Source organism: Mirounga leonina, unplaced genomic scaffold, assembly GCF_011800145.1.
Source record: "Mirounga leonina isolate KUSES-001 unplaced genomic scaffold, KU_Mleo_1.0 Mir_234, whole genome shotgun sequence".
NCBI lineage: Eukaryota > Metazoa > Chordata > Mammalia > Carnivora > Phocidae > Mirounga > Mirounga leonina.
The window spans coordinates 342,466-362,814 of record NW_023270620.1 but is presented as its reverse complement, the minus strand read 5'-3'; the positions used below and the strand labels follow the sequence as shown (position 1 = coordinate 362,814).

Here is a 20,349-nt window from a genome sequence, read left to right as displayed (position 1 = left end):
TAATGAATGGTTTTAATGACTAGCTTTCTGTACCCTTCCACAACCTTACCTCTTGGATCCAAAGAGACCTTTTCAATTCTCACTTCAAGCACAAATTAAGGGGAAATCAGATGGAATAAAATGAGTGACAGCCCCAGGCAAAGGAAAAAAAGGGGGGGAGGAAGCAGATGCCTGGGTGGAGGACAAAGGCCCTAAGAGACTCAGGGGCCTGTGAAGTCAGAGGAAAGCAAAATAAAGACCATAACCACGGCTCCTTTTGCAAATCGAGGGTGAACTCTCTCTGGGCTCCATAAGCTATGTTACAACTTCGTCAGGACTCGGTGCCCAGACTGGACTCAGAGCTGCTTTGGCTAATTGTATCAGTTTCTCAATAATGGATTGGACCAGTTTTCTCTTCCAAACCTTCATAACAGAGTAAAAAGATTGCATGTTTAAAGGACCATTTAAAAGGCACTCTATTGGGACACCTGAGTGGCTCAGTCGTTAAGCGTCTGCCTTCGGCTCAGGTCATGATCCCAGGGTCCTGGGATCGAGCCCCGCATCGGGCTCCCTGCTCAGCGGGAAGCCTGCTCCTCCCTCTCCCGCTCCCCCTGCTTGTGTTCCCTCTCTCGCTGCGTCTCTCTCTGTCAAGTAAATAAATAAAATATTTTTTAAAAAGTGCTCTATTTTTGTTTCTGAAATGGCATTAATGCAATGTGAGGGGGGAAAAGTCTTTCATAGAATGGACATTTTAGAGTAATTATTTAAATTATAATTTAATATCTAAATGTTTTTAGATCAAGGTGTACAATGCTTAGGAATTTTAAAAATCTCTAATCTTAATAATTAAGTGGTAACAGTGTTCATTTATCCGTTCTTCATTAAGTTATATTTGGAGCATGTGTACACACCAAATTTAGGAAGAGTCAGATGGATATTTACTGATTAAATAAGGATAACCAAAATCAGAGAATCTGATTCATATGTAATGGCTTAATGACTTGATGACAATTATTGTTTTGCCACAGGGTAGCTTGTCATAACAGGAGGATACACACACATAACCCATAATAAGTCCATTTCAACACAAACCAAATCATCAGGTTTCTTCTCTTGACTTTGTTAATTTTCTTGTGTCATATTGCCATTTTTTCTTAACGCCACACAATGTTTCATTTCTGTTTCTTTATCCATGCTTATCCTGACACACCTATAAAGTTAAATGTCTGTATTTTGAAAGATCCCCATGGCCAGAGTTCTCTGGTTCCCAAGCCTTGCAGCTTCACAAGTGAAATACCGTGAGAATTCGTGAGCTTCTCTTCCTTTCTGTCCTTCCTGGCAGAAAGAGGAAGTGCTGGAAACCGGGAGGCAGAAGAAACACGGGAGCCAAGAGGCTGTGAATGGACTTTGGGAACCTCAGATGTTAAAGGGGAAGTGACAGGGCCCTGGGACGTGGTCACTGGTTCCATGACATTTGAGGGTAAGAAGAGAAGACTGGAAAGAAGAGGGGGTAAGCTCAAGGGAGAGTTAGGTCAGGACTATGGGTGGGGAACTCTGTTGTTCTTCCTGGCCTCGCTCTCTTGGGGGTCAGCCTTGTGCACAGTAAAATCTCCTGGGCTTGGAGCTGATTCTCTCTCTCATCTGCTAACTACATCAGAAAGTCCTTTTATATAACAGTCAGTCTTTCATCCCACCAGTAAAATAAGGGGTTTATAAATAGAAATAGTTGAGATAGTTAGACTGGCCTACGTCTATTATAGTCAACCTATACATGAGGATCCCAGAAATAGCCTCCTTTTGATGAGAGGAACCAGCTACCAACCAGGCACAGGTGGAAAGTGGGACTGGGTTACGGGCCACTCTCGGGAAAGGCCGTAAGGAGCTCAAACCCGGCATCTGCTTCTAAATCTCATCCAGTTGTCATTTTGCGGCTTCTCCCTCTTCTTGGACTTTATGATTATTGGTCAGACCTCATTTGCAAGAGACTGTATCACCAAGCTCCAACAGTGCACTGAAAATTACATTACTGTATTCAACTATTAAATTATTCAAGAAAGAAGGTATAATTTTTAAGTTATTTTCTCACGGAATTTAGCAATACATAGAAAGTCACCTTACAGGGGTGCCTGAGTGACTCAGTTGGTAAAGCACCCGACTTTTGGTTTCGGCTCAGGTCATGACTCATGGGTCCTGAGATGGAGCTCCCATTGGGCTCCTCACTCAATGGGGAGTCTGCTTGAGATTCTCTCCCTCTGCCCCTCTCCCCCACCTCTCTCTCTAAAATAAATAAACAAGTCTAAAAAAAAAAAAGTCATATTACATTGACTGCATTGGGAGGAAGAACATTTATTTCTGTACAGGTTTTTTTCTTAAATCCACTTTTATGATCTAGAAGGATGATTTACTAATTTTTCAAAACTGTGTTTTCATGCATGTTATATTTTTATGAAAAAATGATTTGTTTCCTTCTTTTTATCATTCCAAGAATAAAAAATTATTTGACCTTTGTTCAAAATAATTTCTCTTCTGATTAAGCTATGAATGGTACTAATTATGAAGACCTTGTTATAATTAGTGCCCACTGACTAAAGCAGAATTCTCAGAAAGTTCAGAATTGAACAGGGCAAGATGTCATTTGAGATATTTTTTCTCCTCTGGTTGTTCACACAACTTGACTTCAATGTTGCCATCACTGAACGCTTCTCCTTTGGTCTCTTCCACAGGATTCTCTCTCCGGGAAAACATTGCTTTCTTCTGCATCATTGTAATTCCTGAATTTCCATGCCTTCGAGCTGGAGATAAGGTTTCTTTTACTATGCAATAACAAACTGCAGATAAAAAATTTTTTTTGAAGTTTTCATTCAGAAATGCATAAACAATGGGATTACAGATGGAATTGGAAAATCCAATTATTTGCACTATAGCAAAAATCATCTTGATTGTGACATCATCATATTCCTTTTCAAAATTGCCTGAAATAAAAAGTAATAGTGTAGAATGCATTATGTTCTAATGAGCAGAAAGTAAAATTTCTGTTTATCATCTGTCTTTACCGAACACTTTAACAAGTGGCTAGAGGTGTGAAAAAGTGTCAAGACAATTTTGGGAAGAGCCATGTGATTTCTGAAGAAAAATAAGCTCTGTGATGCGTCCTCATTCTTAGAGAGTCTTGGCTCGCAAGCACAACCTGGCACTCAGCACCTATTAGAGAGCTTACGGCATTGCCACTGGATTCCAAGCTTCATGTAAACTGGAAGCAGCAGTTACCGTTCAAATGTTTGCTTGTGTTATGGAAACACAATCACCTGAGAATTATGTTAAGTCTCGGATTATCAGAGGTGATACACTGACAATCTGCCTGAAACCCTAGGTGTTATTAAATACATGTGGTTCAAGTCAGTATTCTAAAATCTAAACAGAGAACACTCGGAGGATGTTACACTTCTCCCAGTGTTTGAATGGCTTAGGGAGAATGGGAAGCATGGCATGAAAGAAGACTCAAAAACGTTTCTGTATCTTCTGTAATTATTAAAGATTTGGTCAAAGTCATAAATAATTACCTACCATGTAACGATCTGGTGGTCTTGAAAACATGAAAGGATCCCATTCAGTGTTTGATATTTGATTCCCCAAGGGAATAGCAACAACTTTCAATGATTCATTGTCCATTCTAGCAGGAAATGAACTAGAACGTCTATCAAGGGAGAATGAAAAGCACTCACTGTATTCAGTCATCATGTGAACAATGTGGAAAGGTGCCCAGCACACAGCAAAGAGAGCCACCACCGTCACCATCATAATGACAGCTCGCTTCTTCTTCCTGGACCCATAAGGATACATGGTATGAGTTAACTTCTTGGCAAATTTGTCACATTGATATCAGAGTTATTAAATCAAGCTTGAGCCTAAAGCTCTCAACCATAATTTTTCAAATATTAAAAAAGCTCATGACAGGTTAACTGTGGACTGTTTCTCATCTTTTCCCATCGCTTTTACCCTCATCCCTATATTTCTGAGATTATAAACATCCTTATGATGTATGCTCAAGACGGGTCTAGCACTCTGCTAGGTGCTTGGCATGGATAACATCATTCATCTTCTCAGTAAGCCATTTGATGGATGCAGAAACTGAGGCACAGAGAAGGTTACGTCACTTGCAAAGTCAGATGACCAGTAAGCATTTAACTGTAAGAGCTAGTGTGGCAGCTTAACTTCAGTGCTTAAGCTCTTATTCACTTTATATTGAAGAGCACTCTTCTGAAGAAGTGGGAGAGCTAAATCAGCAATTAGTCCCAAGGTGCTCAATAGTCCAGGGCTCTGCACTGACAGGGAGGATTGCTTCATACAAACTGCGTCACTAGAGGTCGCTGCACACTTGAAGAAATAAGAAAATTTCATCAGACTACAAAACTCTTTATAAGGTTTTTGTTTTTGCTTTTGTTTGTAATAGCCATTCCATGTAGATTACAAAATAAACCATATGGACTACAAGTACCATATCAGTAAATTGTGTTTTAAAATTTGTATTAATGAATGTGATCAGAAAAGAAAGCCCTTATTATTATACTACTAATAATAATTTAAAGTAAATAGCATATACTCTGGTCACCAAAGGACTTTCATACATATCTCATGTATTTTAGCATCACTTTTGGGTAGGAGGAAGTGAGAATGGATATTTATTAAGCTCCCTGGTACACAGGAGGAAAGCCGGAGGCTTAGGAGTAAGGATGCTCATCCACACCATGTGGCTGGTGAGTGGCGTGGAAGACCACACCACAGCTCTTCCCACCATGTCATACTGACATGCAGATGAAAATGTACCTATTTTCTAAATTCCTACCATACCTAAAATCTCCAAACTTTAAAGTCAGCCCATGCCCTAACATGAATTAGAAATGGCACTTGGGCTAAATTTCCCAGGAATTCAGAAAGCTCTGGCAACAGCTCCTTCAAGCACGACTAATTAAAAGTATTTTAAACAGAGGTGAATATTTCATTAAACAGACCTGGTTATTTTTGACATTTCTTTTCCATGAATAGTTCGAAGCACTGAGCAATCGCCCACTGTTTTCTTTATCCAAAGTTCATAGCCGATTTTACCGTACAGGATAAGCATCAGCATAAGAGGCAGGAGGAAGAGGATGACAAGGATGAAGGTGGTATAGATTTTCTGGTGTGCAGGGCTGGCCCACTCTTCCAGACAGCAGACATGTTCTTTTTCATATAAGAAGTCATACTTAACCTTTAACATAAGAACAATTCAATTAGAAGAACCAGAGTCAGCATCAAAAGAACAGAAAGCAGCCAAGTACTATTCTAATGCTGCATTTTTCAGATCCTTACATATTTACTGTAGGTACATATTGCAAATGAGATACATTTTTATTGTTCTTTTGTTGTGCAGTGTCATTTTTCTACTTCATTCCTTATGTTCTTAATGGTTTTATACTTTCTTTTCTATTTTAAATGGAATTGAGGTCAATAGCTGGTTTATTTATTTATTTATTTTTAAAAGATTTTATTTATTTATTTGACAGAGAGAGAGATAGCGAGAGAGGGAACACAAGCAGGGGGAGTGGAAGAGGGAGAAGCAGGCTTCCCGCGGAGCAGGGAGCCCGATGCGGGGCTCGATCCCAGGACCCCGGGATCATGACCTGAGCTGAAGGCAGATGCTTAACGACTGAGCCACCCAGGCGCCCGCTGGTTTATTTTTTTAATCTTTTAGCACTTTTTACCTGATACTCATAATTTTTGAATTCTGTGAAAGAAAGCTATACTCTTTGACCAGAGTATGTATGTATACCATCCAGATGAAGAACCTTGCTTTCCAGATGAAGAATACACTACAATAACCAAAGTATGTATGAAAAAAGTATTTTGTATTTGTATGCCAGCTAGTTTAATGTTACATTATTTTGCTTCCTCAATTGTTGAAGAGACAAATTTTGGCAAGGCATCAGATGTCTCTCAATTGATAGTACTGAAAACTTGTCTTTTGTTACTGCTATTTCAGACTGGAATGATCAGGTTGCTTGCAAAGATTTTAGAAAGGTAACTGAGAGCTTTAAGATTCTGAGATGAATAAGAAATTGGGATTCAAACTACTGTCAATCTACAAATATTCAGACTCAGCTATAAGCCTCTGAGGTAGATATTTTACGGAAAGGCAATGTCTCTTTATTAATACTATTTCTGAGAGACTCAAGAGTTCAAAATATTATTAATAACAATATTAATAATAATAGCGAATGCTAATAAGGGACAAACTAAGCAAAGCATATTCAAGAGTCATTTATCTGGATAATAAGAACAAAAGAGAATTTAGCAAAACTACTGCCATTTTATTCTCTTAAGAGCTTTCCAGATGAAGAATACCTAGGTCTTAGACGTATTTCTGCCTTCATTCCTGCAAATTTTATCACCAGTCTTTAGTCAGTTGAATTGGGGAAAAAGCTTCCTCGTATACTCATCAAAGGTAAAAAAATTCAAGCTCTGATTGAGGTGTTATTTACAAATAAATGAGGAATGAAAACACTTATTGGATAATAATTTCAAGATCCAAACTCCCTGGGAACCAGAAATAAAGTGAACCGGATATAAAGTGAAAGTGATTCCATGTAGGCAAAGCCCACAAAGGTCAACAGCCATGGGGTCAACACATTGGTATATCTTAAGACACAAAGCTACCCCAGCAGTCTCCAAATAGGTGCATGTTGCCCTGGGGAGACTTTCTCAGGGCACGGGCAGATGGCTTTAAAGGAGCCAATTTCAGATCTTCGTACAGTTCTCTAAAATTCCAGTGCCTCAGGGTGCCTTGGTGGCCCAGTCAGTTAAGTGGCCGTCTCTTGATTTCAGCTCAGGTCATGATCTCAGGGTCCTGGGATCGAGCCCTGTGTCAGGCTCTGTGCCCAGTGGGGAGCCTGCTTGGGATTCTCTCTCTCCCTCTGCCTCTGCCCCTTCCCCCTGCTCGTGCTCTCTCTCTAGCTCTAACTCTCTCTAAAATAAATAAATAAAATCTTTAAAATTCCACTGCCTAGGAGAAGCCTGAGACTGAGTGTTGTGCTGGCTCTACGTTCCCAGTTCCTCGTTTCTAATCCCTCTTCTTCCCAGCTATGTAAGCCAGATCTCTTAGCCAGCCCCAGTCTTACTAAGAGGCACTGAAAAAGGAGGTGGTTTGAATTACTGATGTCAGTGAAGCCACCATGATCAAGAAACCATAAATACATGACAGGGCTTTGTGCTTCTCCCTATATTAAACATATTTCTATTCAGGGTAAAGCTTGGCATTAGAAAAAAGGTGCTTTGACAGGTGTTGAGATGTCGTAAATTTACATTTTTCATACAGCGAAGGGGCAGAAGTGATGACAATTTTAATTTAACCACCTCATAGCTTCCATCCCCTGAAAATTGTCAAACACATCATTCCTGAGAGAGAGCCCAGTGAGAGCAAAGCAAAGAGAACTTCAGTGGATGGAAATGGTGAAGTTGGTGGTGCTTTGTTTCACCCAGGTGAGAAATTCAGGCTTTGTGCATGCTCACACACATTCTCTCTAATAGAATTTTAAAAGTGAGAAGGAGGCCATGAGGATGCATATTAATACATTTATCTGGTATGAAAAATGAAATCACACTTCTTCCTGACAGAAAGCAAATCCAATTCGGCTGATTTGTCTGACACAGAGGACTGGCTTTGCCAATTACATATGCATTTTCTACAAACTAAATGAGTTACATATTTAAACTATATTTAGAGCATATGATAAAATAATTTTATTTGAAGAAATAGACAAATCCCCTTGTGGCTAGGGACCAGGAATGGACCCCACAAACGAGTGCCGGGTTAGGTCACCTATGAGAGGACTCCCCCTTGGTACAGGATTCCTGCTGGGGTAAGGACGGCCTTGGAGAAAAGAGCTGGCCACAAAAAGTTGTGTGTGGAAGCTAAAGGGTCTCGATGAGCAGCCTGCTGGAGAAGGGAATAGCAGTCGGAAGCCTCAGTGATGTTATCTTTGAAAAACCCACAAGCAAAGAGTGGAGCATGGGCAACAGTCGCGTGCAGAGGGCGTCACTACCAGAGTACAGCTGTCCCCTTCTCTCCTCACCCTTCTAACCAGCTTCCAAGGAGCCAGAGGCAGTCAATTGAATGGGAAGAGAGAAATGCACAGTAAAGAAGGGGAGGAGAGGGGGATCATGCCCCTTTTCCATATTGTAGGGTTCTAGACCTAAAAATAGCTTAAGCTGAGGGAAGGGGTTGTTTTGCATTGATTGAGAGTAGGGATTTATGTGATTGTGACACTGGGCTGGGCATTTAACCACAGACTTAACACTGCTGTTGTGACTGAAAGTGACCAGAGGAATGTTGCTCTCTGAATGGTTGGAAGAGTAACAGGGCCTGCTCAGGGCTTCATCCACGACATTGCATCAGAGTACTGGGAGGTCCTCAGATCACATTTCTGTAGGTAGCAAGGGACAGAATAAGATTACCTCCTGCTCTCACCTATGGAGTCTAGCTCATTCAATGTACTGGTTACATAAAAAATCAAGTCATGTTTTCAATGTACCCTTGCCTGAGGGCTCATTTGTTATCCTTCCAATGGACATTGCAAATCCAATAAAGTTTCACACTTGCTTCCATCAATTTAAAAAGGTATAAAAAGAACACATGGTTTAAAAAATTATCTTAGTGTGTATGTGAACAACTCCCTACTGCCTTTGAAGACTACATCTGGGCTAGATCACCTATGCAGGACATGTTGAAGCATGTATGCCCCACTGGGGAGACTGGGTCACCCACCAAAAACAGCACCGTGCTCCCTCCACTGTGAATTCCCATGCAATGCTGGGCCCATCCAATAGAGGTGTGACGGAAAGAGAGAGGTCAGATAAGATGATCTTGCCACACATTCCAATTCAAATTTCAATTTGTCAATGTATGGGAGATAGATAAGAAAGGACTTGTGAAGGAGAATCAACTAATAAGCAGATAACTGATGATAATTTTTTAATGTGACTTAAAAATAAAAGTCTAGAGCAACCACTGAACTCTTCAAATGTAACAAGACAAAGTAGAAAGTGACCCTGGTAAATTTTCTTTTAAGCATTAAAGGCTTAACAATATAAAATCAAGGGAGAGCTAGATAAACAGAGGGGAGAAAAAATTTTAAACCAATTATTTTATTCCACTTGAAAAATTTTCAGTGAAATAATTGGGATCATACAAATTTGCAGGAAGAAATCAGATTATCATTGAGAGGGCTGGGAAACATTTCAATAATATGACTACCAATCCCAGTCCCGACCTACCTCGAGGCGTTGCACATGCCACATGGGTGATCCAACGATGACTGCCACCAGCCAAACCACACCTGCCAAAACATCAAAATCATCAGAACATGGCTCCATCAGTGAAGCAAAACACATGCATGCTTATGCATAAAGCACATGTGCTGATCATAAAGACTCCTTATATGCAATCATCTCTGCCCTCAAGCAGTGCAGGGGTCTACCTGTTCTCACGGCCACTCTTTCACCATCTTCAAAATTGCTGCTGGAATAGTCTTCCTGAAACATTTTTAAATGTTTAATTAAAACTCCTTAAAACAAGGGACGCCTGGGTGGCTCAGTCGGTTAAGTGTCTGCCTTCAGCTCAGGTCATGATCCCAGGGTCCTGGGATCGAGTCCTGCATTGGGCTCCCTGCTCCGCAGGGAGCCTGCTTCTCCCTCTGCCTCTGCCTCTCTCTCTCTATCTCTCATGAATAAATAAATAAAATCTTTAAAAAAAAAACAAACAAAAAAACCCAAAAAAACTCCTTAAGACAATAAACAATAAAACTCCTGAATAGTGTTTTGGTGACTATAAGATAAAACCCAAACCCTTAACATGGTTCCTGAGGTTCTCTCACTTGCCCCTCTCTCCTCTTAAATTTCTGTCCTTGTTCTTTAAACCAGAGTCCTCTACTGAGGAACTTAAATAGTTGCTTTCAGTCCCTATATCCCAGAATGCATTGAGCTGTTCTGTGCCCCGACACTGTCACCCTGGACTGGCACTTTATTCCCACTATCTGTGAACTCATTTTCCAGGACTTGACTCAAATGTCACTTCCTCTAGGAAATCTTTGAAGGCCGCCATCATTTCCAGGTAGAACTGACTGCTAGTTCCCTGTTGTCTCCATGTGCCCTCTAGTCATTTGCTGCCCTTAAGTCATTTCCTTTCAACATCCTCTAAGCTCACTGAGGGCAAAGACAATGCAATTTACTTTTGTGTTTGTTTCCCCAAACAAGAGTCCAAGGAAAATTCCTGGCCCTCAGTAGATGTTGATCAAGCACCTGCTGTTTGGTTCTCAAATGGATGAATAACTTAAACACGATATAGATCACCATCTACGGTTTCTTCTTACAACTCAGTACCATTTATATTGAGCCTTCTAACATGAGGCTTTACAAAAACCAACACTTAAAACATCAGAAACCAGAGTGCTCTTTCCAAATTCCCTGTCCTCCATGTTTGGTGAGGGAATTGCTTTAATGATGTGTCCTTAGCCAGAAACAGAGAATCTGAACAGACTAGGATGAGGCCAGAACCAAGAGACCCAACATCAATTCTGAGAGCAATTTCTTGGCTCAAATTCTTCCTGTTCTTTCTATATTGAGTAGCACCATTGAGAAAACAGTATATTGCCTTGGGTTTCAAGAAACTGAGACTCACTTAAACTGTCACTGGGGTTTATTATAAAGAAACACATGAACTGGCACTGCCTATAGAGAGTCATTATTATTCAAAGATTTAAGACAGTTCTGACTCACAAATCAATCTCTCTCCACATTGCCATACACATATATTCTATTCTAGTCCGATCAGTATCTCATATTATCTTATGTCCAATCACTTTTCCAATCTTTAGTAGAAATTCTGGAGGAATTGAGTCTAATTGGATTGACTTCATTGCCAGTCCTTCTGGGTTTACTGCTTGTTCAGGGATTGAAGGGCCAGGGTTAGATTTATATTACTGGTATAATCTGTGAACACTTGTGGGCAAGTGAGTCTGGCAGGTCGCTGCTGGTGGTGGGCCTGGGGGCAAAGCAGTCTCAGCTAGGAGGTACTGGGCATGAGGACAAGGCTGGTTCCCAGTGTAACAGAGCTAGAGAGAAGATATCAGGCAACACTGCACGAAAGTCCCATGGGGAGATGAAACTTCTTGGTTTAAAATCCTTGTCTCCCATGACTTTTTTGAGTAGAATTTGCCTTGACTTCCTGTTATTGACTTTGCCTTCAGATCTTGAGACTCTCTACTTCTCTTTCCTTTTTTAATAACTTCCCTCCTCCATGTATTCCTTTTTTCACCGGCTTTCCACACCCACACATGCTTTTCAGATGTTTTGAAGGTGGAAAGATGTCAATTATTAAAAGCAATGAGGCCTTTGAATTCTTTGTAGGGAGGATATGCCATACATTTGAAACTAACTAACTAAAACTGATGAATATTTTCCCTGTTGATTTATCTATTCATTTCAAACTATGTAAAATGAGTTTGGCATTGCAAAGACTTCAGGAGTTCTTTCTATAATTCTACTCTCCCATGCTGGCTAAATTCTTATAGCAGAAATAAATGTTTACTCATTTCCTCTCAAGTGAGATAGTAGTAAAAATTGCTCTTCGGTTATTGCATTAGTTGTTCCCTCAATCTCTCATTGATGAACTATCATACATTCAAACCACTGGGAAGCACATTAAAATTTTAAATGCCTCAATGATAATGATCGAATAGAGAAATTCTTCTCTCTTACTATGCTAGGTTTTAGGACATTGCTTCAAGTTTGCCACTTATCAAAAGGTAGCTGTTCATCATGACTTGCTGACTAAGGAAGAGTTACAGCAAATTGAGGATTCAGGAACGCCTGAAGCAAAATTATGAAGTAGATGGAATTTGTGTTCGTCAGGCACCTCTAGCACTCAGCACCCAGGGATCTCATGAGCCCTGTGGACTTCTGCTATTGCGGCCTCACCACTGGGGCCACCTCTGAGCAGCACCCCTATTCTTTACCTTTCTAAAAAGCACCTTTCCTTCCCCTATCAAAATCCACCTGTTCTAAGAAGGGCATTTTAGCTTAGATGCCTCTTACCTGAGGATGACCGTTTACTAATCTAATAAATGTTAATGTAGTAATGCCACTGAAAGGTTATCTTAAATTAGCTGGAACTAGAGCTTAAGAGTTAAGACTTAAACTGAAGGAGTAACTCTAAAATGGGAGATTTTAAGTGTGGGGGTAGGCCTAAAGGAGAAAAGGAGTGAGGGTCAGGGTAAATGGGGAGAGGTCTAAAATCCTGAAGTTACACCCCGATGCCTACAAGCTAGACAAGAGGCTACTTGTCTGGTTCATCGATATGGTTCACTGTGAAGAAATTCTGTGTGTTCTGTAATAAAGAATGGCAATGCTGCCCCTGGTACATCCTCACCTAGCATGGTGAAGGCCCTTCTGTTGGTGTATTGCCACTTCATTTTAAAAGGATGCACAAGTCCCTGGTGCCTTTCCACAGCAATGCAGGTCATGGTGAGAATTTCTGTCATGATAGCAGTAGACTGGACAAATGGCAGCATCTTGCAAATGAAGGCACCTGCAACAAGGAAACAGGACAAGTTAAACATCAAGAGTAAAAGTTTTATCTGTGTCTCTGTAATTGTTGCAGTTAATTAATTCTGAGCCTCTGTTCAAAAGTTTTATGACTATAATTACATTATAGATTCAAAATATTTTCTGATATTTTCTCTAAGTACCTAAATTATAGGTGATTACTTGTAAGAGGACAATGAAAAGGCAAGTAAGTATCTGTTATTGATAATAGGCAGGAAAAAGAAAATCAATGTGAGTCTTGCTTAAGAAAGAGCAAAGGCAGTGTGAACTGGTCTCCTGGAGTCTCAACCACACAGTAATCTTTGATTATTTCTTCTTTTTTTGTTCTCTGTCAAATCATAACAAAGGAAGAATTCTCACCAAAGACTTGGCTCTCTTCTTTTATTTTTTTATTCTCCTTTGACTTTCTGTCCACGACCTTACGTGTGGCTTACATCATTACACTCTTAACTGATTTCACTTTCTCTAATGCAAAGTCTCAAACTGGTGGCCCCTGGGCAAGATTTGGTCTGCACACATGCTTTGCATGATTTACACAATATTATTACAATATGTGAATACATTGTCAGCATTATGAAATGTTTACACTATCTGTCTTGCCTTTCAACCATTTATTTGTAACCCTGGTCTGGTGTTTCCACTCTTGAATCTATCCTGTTCATTGCTACCAAATTAACTATTCTGAATTATCAGTGAATCAGAAGCTCAAGGAATATGAGAAGTTGGAAGAGACCTCAGAAGTCATGGAGTCCAAGCTCTCACCAAAACCAGAAATCATCTTTTCAGCTTCTCTCTCAGATGCTCTGCCAAGCTCTGCTTAAACACTTGCAGAGGAGTCTTGCTTGCCAGCATACTCCCATCTCAAGCTGATGCTTGGCTTTTTTTTTTTTCTTTTGCTTAGAATGCTCTTCCCCCAGAGAACTCCCTCCCACCCTTCACCAAAGACTGCTCAAATTCCTCCTCAATGAGGCTGACCTGCTCTGACAGCGTATCTGTAACTAAGGTCTGCCCCATTCCCCTTCCGCCTCCTCTCATAGCTCTGGTCTTATTCTACTCTTTTCCCATAACTCTTTCACCTTCCAACAGACTACATAATTTACTGATTGGCTTCATTGCTCATTAAAAGTTTCCCCATACCTTCCAGAATGTAAATACCCAAGAGTGAGGATTCTTGTCTGTTTTCCTCACTGACACATTTCAAGCATTTAGAATGGCACAAGAAGGATCTCAACTGACATTCACTGAATTGAAGATAATGAGTAACCCAGGAGGCTTTTGACCTTTAGAAGTGCCCGCATTCAACTTTGGAAAGGCTCTTACTGGAGAAAGTGCTTTTTAATTGTTCCACCCACTTCTTCCAGTTTCGCTTTCTGCTTTCTGAGAGTTTCAGAACTAACCAACTATCTTTTCCAAACATCAGCTCTTCTTATATTTGAAAGAAGCTTTCATGTCACTCCTAAGTCTTTTCCTTTTTGGTTGTCCCAGCTGTTCCTCATTTGACATGCTTTTCAGACCTTTCAATTCTTTGGACACCTTCCAAGGACTTCCTCTGGTTAGTAACTACACGATTCAGAAGGAAGAAAACCTACCATCCTCAAGATGTGGCCTGGCTAAAGCAGAAACTGCAAGACTATATTGCCTCCTAGGGTCTGAACACCCTCTTCTGTGACTATAACTAAAATTTACATCAGCCTTTGGTGCTAGAATTTTCACATGGTTGGTTTCTGTTGCACTTGAAATCAACTTGAAATAAACTGGATCTGTCCAATAGAAAATTATTGTTTTTATAGAAAATTTTTGTTAATCCAAGGTCTTGTGACTAAGGAAAAAAATGTATTTAGATATCACTCTAGATACCCCCTTTCCAGTCCTTTTTGGAAGCTCCAAATTTCAACCCAAAAGCCAGTCACATTCATTCTCATCCTCTGTTCCAGTTCCCCAAATCCCAACCCTGTTCAATGTTAAGGTCTTTCCTTATCTAGCAAGATAGTTTATATGCCAAGTGCAGAAATTTGCTTTCAATACTAATGTATTTCACTCTTTGAATACTGATCACACTGTGAAAGAATTAAATTACCTTAAATCCTGTTTTGGATGTGAGACTTGAATAAAGGAATATATGAATAAATTATTTATCTGAATATTTCTCCTTTTTATGTTTTTGTTTTTAAATCTGATGAGAATTTCTTCTATTCTTTTAACCAAGTTGTTTATTAAAAAAAGGAAAGAAATAGCTGGACAGGCTGAGGTTAAAGAAACACCAGAAGAAATTTTCCATGAAATGAAAACATGGACTCATTATCAACACAGTTTAGGTATAACTATCCAAACAACTAAGAATTATTATGGTAATGTTCACTGTAGTCTTATCTCATGGTAGTGTTATCCATCCTAAATATACTCATCTTTCTCATAATAGCATGAGAAATTGGTCAACTGATCCCCTGCTATCAGGATGGACACACTGTGATCCTGATTCACCTGATCTATTAGTTAGGCACTCAGCCTTGATTTTATCATTTGTAAAAAGGGATTAATAACACCCATCTGTCATAGGACCAAAGTGTGTGCTTTATAAAATCACATAAATACCCAGCACAGATGTGTTTCTTAATAAATGGAAGCTCTTTTATCATCAGACAACCTGGTTAAAAGAACTGAGGTAAATTTGGTACATTTAGAGCTAACAGATTTTTTGTGAATAGATTCTAAACTACTCATTAAAGAACATAGTTTTATAACATTTCCCAGATAAAGATACTGCAGCTCAAAAAATTCAAGCAATTTCCCCATGTCCACACAGCTGTTTATTGACAGATTAAGGCATGTGCCTAGGTCATCTGAATCCAATTCTTTTCACTATGTCACCCTCACTTAACTTAATACACCCATGCTATGTGGCAGTTTTCTTGTCTCATAAATGTTTATCTTATTTAATAATCCACTTGAGAATTTTGTACTGTTGTAGTAGTTCTATAATCTGTCATCTTATCCTTTTAATGCATCCAGACAGCATTAGCTCAACTCATCCCTCTGATATTTCTTCAACCAATATTCTACGAAATTACTGACAGTGTTTTCTTCTTTTTTTAAAAAGAGTTTATTTATTTATTTATCTATCTATTTATTTATTTATTTATTTATTTATTTATTTATTTATTTGAGTGCGCAAGTGTGGGGAGGGGCAGAGGGAGAAGGAAAGAGAGAATCTCAAGCAGACTCCATGTGCTGAGCATGGAGCCCGATGCGGGGCTAGGGATCCCATGACCCTGAGATCATGATCTGAGCCTAAATCAAGAATTGGACACTTAACCGACTGAGCCACCCAGGTGCCCCCTGACAGTGTTATCTTGATTACATTGCCAAGTTTCTTCAATGTTATGGCATGGTATTTATCTAGGCTGAAGCTTTGAGTTCTTTAAAAAAATAAATAGATGCTCTTTTCCCATCTACTCACTTATCTTAGATCTTTATTTTCATTCTAACCATTTTGGTATGCTCTTTTTAAGTTTGGACATTATTTTCCAAGGTCTAGAAGACAAGCAAAATAGGCACTGAAGAGGTGTTGTTGTTGTTGTTGTTGTTGTTGTTTTCTCTGTGCTTCATTAAATTTCCAACCCTCCCTTCCTTTTTCAGCTTCTTCTTCTGGTAATCTCTCTGATGAGAGAAATCTGGCCCTTCCTAGGACCGGACACACACATATTCCCTGTGGGTGCTGCCTGTTGCTTGGGGAGATTCTCAACTCAGAGGCACAGAACTCTTGGGGTTGGCTGGGTTTGCATGATTGAAATAATGCTGCCTGAAATAAAAGAGGGTTGCTTGGTATGTAGCAATCACTGTGACAGACATTCTTTGATTTATTTTTCATTTTTCATTTTTTCTTTCTTTTTATTAATTGAAATTTTTATGAGACAATTATAGATTCACATGCAGTTGTAAGAAATAATACAGAGAGATCCCTTGTGTAGTTTTTCCAGTTTCCTTCAATGGTAACATTTTGCAAAATTATAGTAAAATATTATGACCAAGATATGGACATTAATACAATCTGCTGATTATATTCAGATTTTCCAGTTTTACTTAAGTCCTTCCTGTGTGTGTGTGTGTGTGTTCTATATGATTTTATTACTTGTGTAGGTTTAGGTATCTGCCACCACATCAAGATACTAAACAGTTCCAACACCCAAGGGTCCCTCCTGCTGCCCTTTTATAACCACACCCAAGCCCCTCCTGCCTCTGCCCATCCCTGTCCCTAACCACTGGCAATCTTCCATTTGTCTTCTTCCACTTTTAATCTGTCTTCCATTTGTAAAATTTTCTAATTTCACAAATGTTACATAAATTAATACAATACATAACCTTTTGGGATTGTCCTTTTTTTCTTTCAGCACAATCCCCTGGACACTCATCCAAGTTTTTGCATGTATCAGTAGTTTATTCTTTTGTATGGCTTACCAATATTCCCCAGTTTGTTTAATCATTCATCCATGAAAAACATCTGGGCTACTTCAGTTTTTTACTACTACAAATAAAGCAGTTATTAATATTTGTGTACAGATTTTGGTACACACAAGTCTTCATTTTTCTGGGATAAATGCCCAAGAATGTAATTTACAGGTTGTATGGCAATTGCATGTTTACATTTATAAGAAACTGTCTAACAATTTTCCAGAGTGGCTGTATCATTTTGCATTCCTATTGGCAAAGTATGAGTGACGCAGTTTCTTCATATTCTTTTTTTGTAAAGATTTATTTATTTATTTGAAAGAGCAAGAGAAAGAGAGAGAAAGGAGTGCACAGGTGGGATGTGCAGAGGAAGAGTCTAAAGCAGACTCTGTGTTGAGTGTGGAAGCTGACATAGGACTCAATCCCACAACCCTGAGACCACGACCTGAGCAGAAACCAAGAGTCAGACACTTAACCAAATGTGCACCCAGGCACCCCAGTTTATTCATATTCTTGTCAAAATTTAGATTTTTCATTTTTTAAATTTTAGTCATTCTGATAGCTGTAGAGTGATATCTTGTTTTTTTTTTCATTTCCCTGATTTCTAATAATGCTGAACATGTTTTCATGTGTTTCTTTGCTGTCTGTATATTCTTTTTAGATAAAATGTCCCTTCATATCTTTTGCTGTCTGTTTTCTAATTAAACTGTCTTTTCACAACTAAGGTTTAAGAGTGCTTTATATGATCTAGACACTAGTCCTTTGTCAGACAAAAGATATATGCTTTATAAGAATTTTCTCCCAGTCTAGCTTGTCTTTTCATCTCTTCACATGGGCTTTCACAGAGTAAGTGTTTAATTTTGATGAGGTGAGTTTATCAATTTTTCCTTTTATGCATTGTGCTTTTGGTGTCAGTTAAGAACTCTAAGAACTTTGTGTCCAATCATGAAGATTTTCTCATTTTTTTCCTATAAGTTTTATAGTTTTGCATTTACTTTTAAGTCAATGATCCATTTTGAGAGAATTTTTATATAAAGTGTGAGATTTAAGGAGTTTTTGTGTGTTCTGTTTCTTTTGGCCTATGAATGTCAATTACTTCATCAATAATTGTTGAACAGGAAAGTCCTTCCTCCATTATTGACATGCACCTTTACTGAAAGCAGTTGAGCATATTTGTGTAGATATATTTTTGAATTTTCTATTCTATGCTATTCATCTGTCTATCTCTGCCAATACCATAATGTCTTGATTACTTTATCTACATAGGAAGCTTTAATATCAGGTAAAGGATTCCTCCCACTGCATTCTTTTTTGTCAAGATTGCTTTAACTTTCAGACCAGCAAAGCACACCTGGTTAAAGGTCCAAACACTCCCCACTATAAGGAATGAGGAACTCTGTAGAGGATGGACCAGTAAGAAAGAGCAGACAAAACGCAATAGCAGAGTTCACACAGCATACACCAGCAACACTTCCTGAAGTCTCCTTTGTGGTTGTTGTTTTCTTTTTCTTTCTTCTTTTCTTTTTTGGACAAAATGACGAGACAGAGAAATTCACCCCAAAAGGAAGAACTGGACGTGGTACTCATAGCAAGGGATTTAATCAATACAGATATAAGTAAGATGTCTGAACTAGAATTTAAAACAACGATTATAGAGATACTAGCTGGGCTTAAAAAAAGCAGAGAAGACACTAGAGAATCCCTTACTGTAGAGATATAAGAACTAAAATCTAGTCAGGCTGAAATTAAAAATGCTATAACCAAGATATAGTCCCAAGTGGAGGTCATAAAATGAGGATGAACTAAGCAGAAGAACAAATCAGTGATAAAGCAGATAAAATGATGGAAAATAATAAAGCTGAGAAGAATATGGAAAGAAAACTATTAGATCACAAAGGCATACTTAGGGAACTCAGCAATTCCATAAAGTAAAATAATATCCAAATTACAGGAATCCCAGAAGAAGAAGAGTGGGGAAAAGGGTCAGAAGATTTATTTGAAAAAATTATAGCTGAGAACTTCCCTAATCTGGGGGAGAAAACAGGCATTCAAGTCCAAGAGGCACAGAGAACTCTCCTCAAAAATCAACGAAAAAAGGCAACTCTATTGGGACCCCTCTCACTCTTGGGAGCTTTTTCTGTATCTTCACTTAATAAACTTCTATCCCTTTACTCGCACACAAAAAAATTAACAAAAATAGATCAACATAAGGACATATTATAGTGAAACTTGCAAATTACAAAGATAAAGAGAAAATCCTAAAAACAGCTAGAGATGAAAAGGTCCTTAACCTACAAGGGTAGACACATAAGGCTGGCAGCAGAGCTGTCCACAGAGACCTGGCAGGCCAGAAAGGATTGGCATGATATATTCAATGTGCTAAATGGGAAAAATAAGCAGCCAAGAATACTTATTCTAGCGAAGCTGTCATTCAGAATAAGAGAGATAAAGCATTTCCAAGACAAACAAAAACTAAAGGAATTCATGAACACTAAACCAGCTCTGCAAGAAATATTACAGGGGACACTTTGAGCATAAAGAGAGACCAAGAGTAATGAAGACCAGAGAGGAATGGAGACAATCTACAGGAACAGGGACTTTACAGGTAACACAATGGCACTAAATTCATATCTTTCAATAATTACTCTGCATGTAAATGGGCTCAATGTTCCAATCAAAAGACAAAGAGTACCAGAATGGATTAAAACAAAACAAAACAAAACAAGACCCATCAATATGCTGCTTACAAGAGACTCACTTTAGATCCAAAGACACCTCCAGATTGAAAATGAGGGGGTGGAGAACTATTTATCATGCCAATGGAAATCAAAAGAAAGCTGGAGTAGGCATCCTTATTTAGATAAACTAAATTTTAAACCAAAGACTGTAATAAGAGATGAAGGACACTATGTCATAATAAAGGGGTCTATCCAACAAGAAGATCTAAGAGTTGTAAATATTTGTGCCCCTAACTGGGAGCAGCCAAATATATAAATCAATTAATAACAAACTTAAAGAAATTCATTGATAATAATACAGTAATAATAGGGGACTTTAACACCCCACTCACAGCCATGGACAGATCATCTAAGCAGAAGATCAACAAGGAAACAAGGGCTTTGGATGACACACTGGACCTTCACTTAACAGATGTGGACTTAACAGATATATTCAGAGCATTTCATCCTAAAGCAACAGAATACACATTTTTCCCAAGTGCACATGGAACATTCTCCAGAATAGTTCACATACTGGATCACAAAACAGACTCAACTGGTACAAAAAGATTGA

The 20,349-nt window shown here is 38.8% G+C and overlaps 1 protein-coding gene across 1 annotated transcript in view; it reads right to left on the bottom strand.

Annotated features, from left to right (window-relative positions):
* Positions 1-2,540: 2,540 nt before the first annotated feature.
* Positions 2,541-20,349, bottom strand: part of QRFPR (pyroglutamylated RFamide peptide receptor) — a 44,939-nt gene continuing 27,130 nt past the window's right edge. The window contains exons 2-6 of the mRNA XM_035029305.1: positions 12,437-12,595; positions 9,286-9,347; positions 4,989-5,224; positions 3,702-3,799; positions 2,541-2,951 (exon numbers count right to left, since the gene is read on the bottom strand). Of these exons, the coding sequence (XP_034885196.1) occupies positions 2,611-2,951; positions 3,702-3,799; positions 4,989-5,224; positions 9,286-9,347; positions 12,437-12,595 (896 nt within the window). The 3' untranslated portion in view covers positions 2,541-2,610. The remainder of the gene's footprint in view (positions 2,952-3,701; positions 3,800-4,988; positions 5,225-9,285; positions 9,348-12,436; positions 12,596-20,349) is intronic.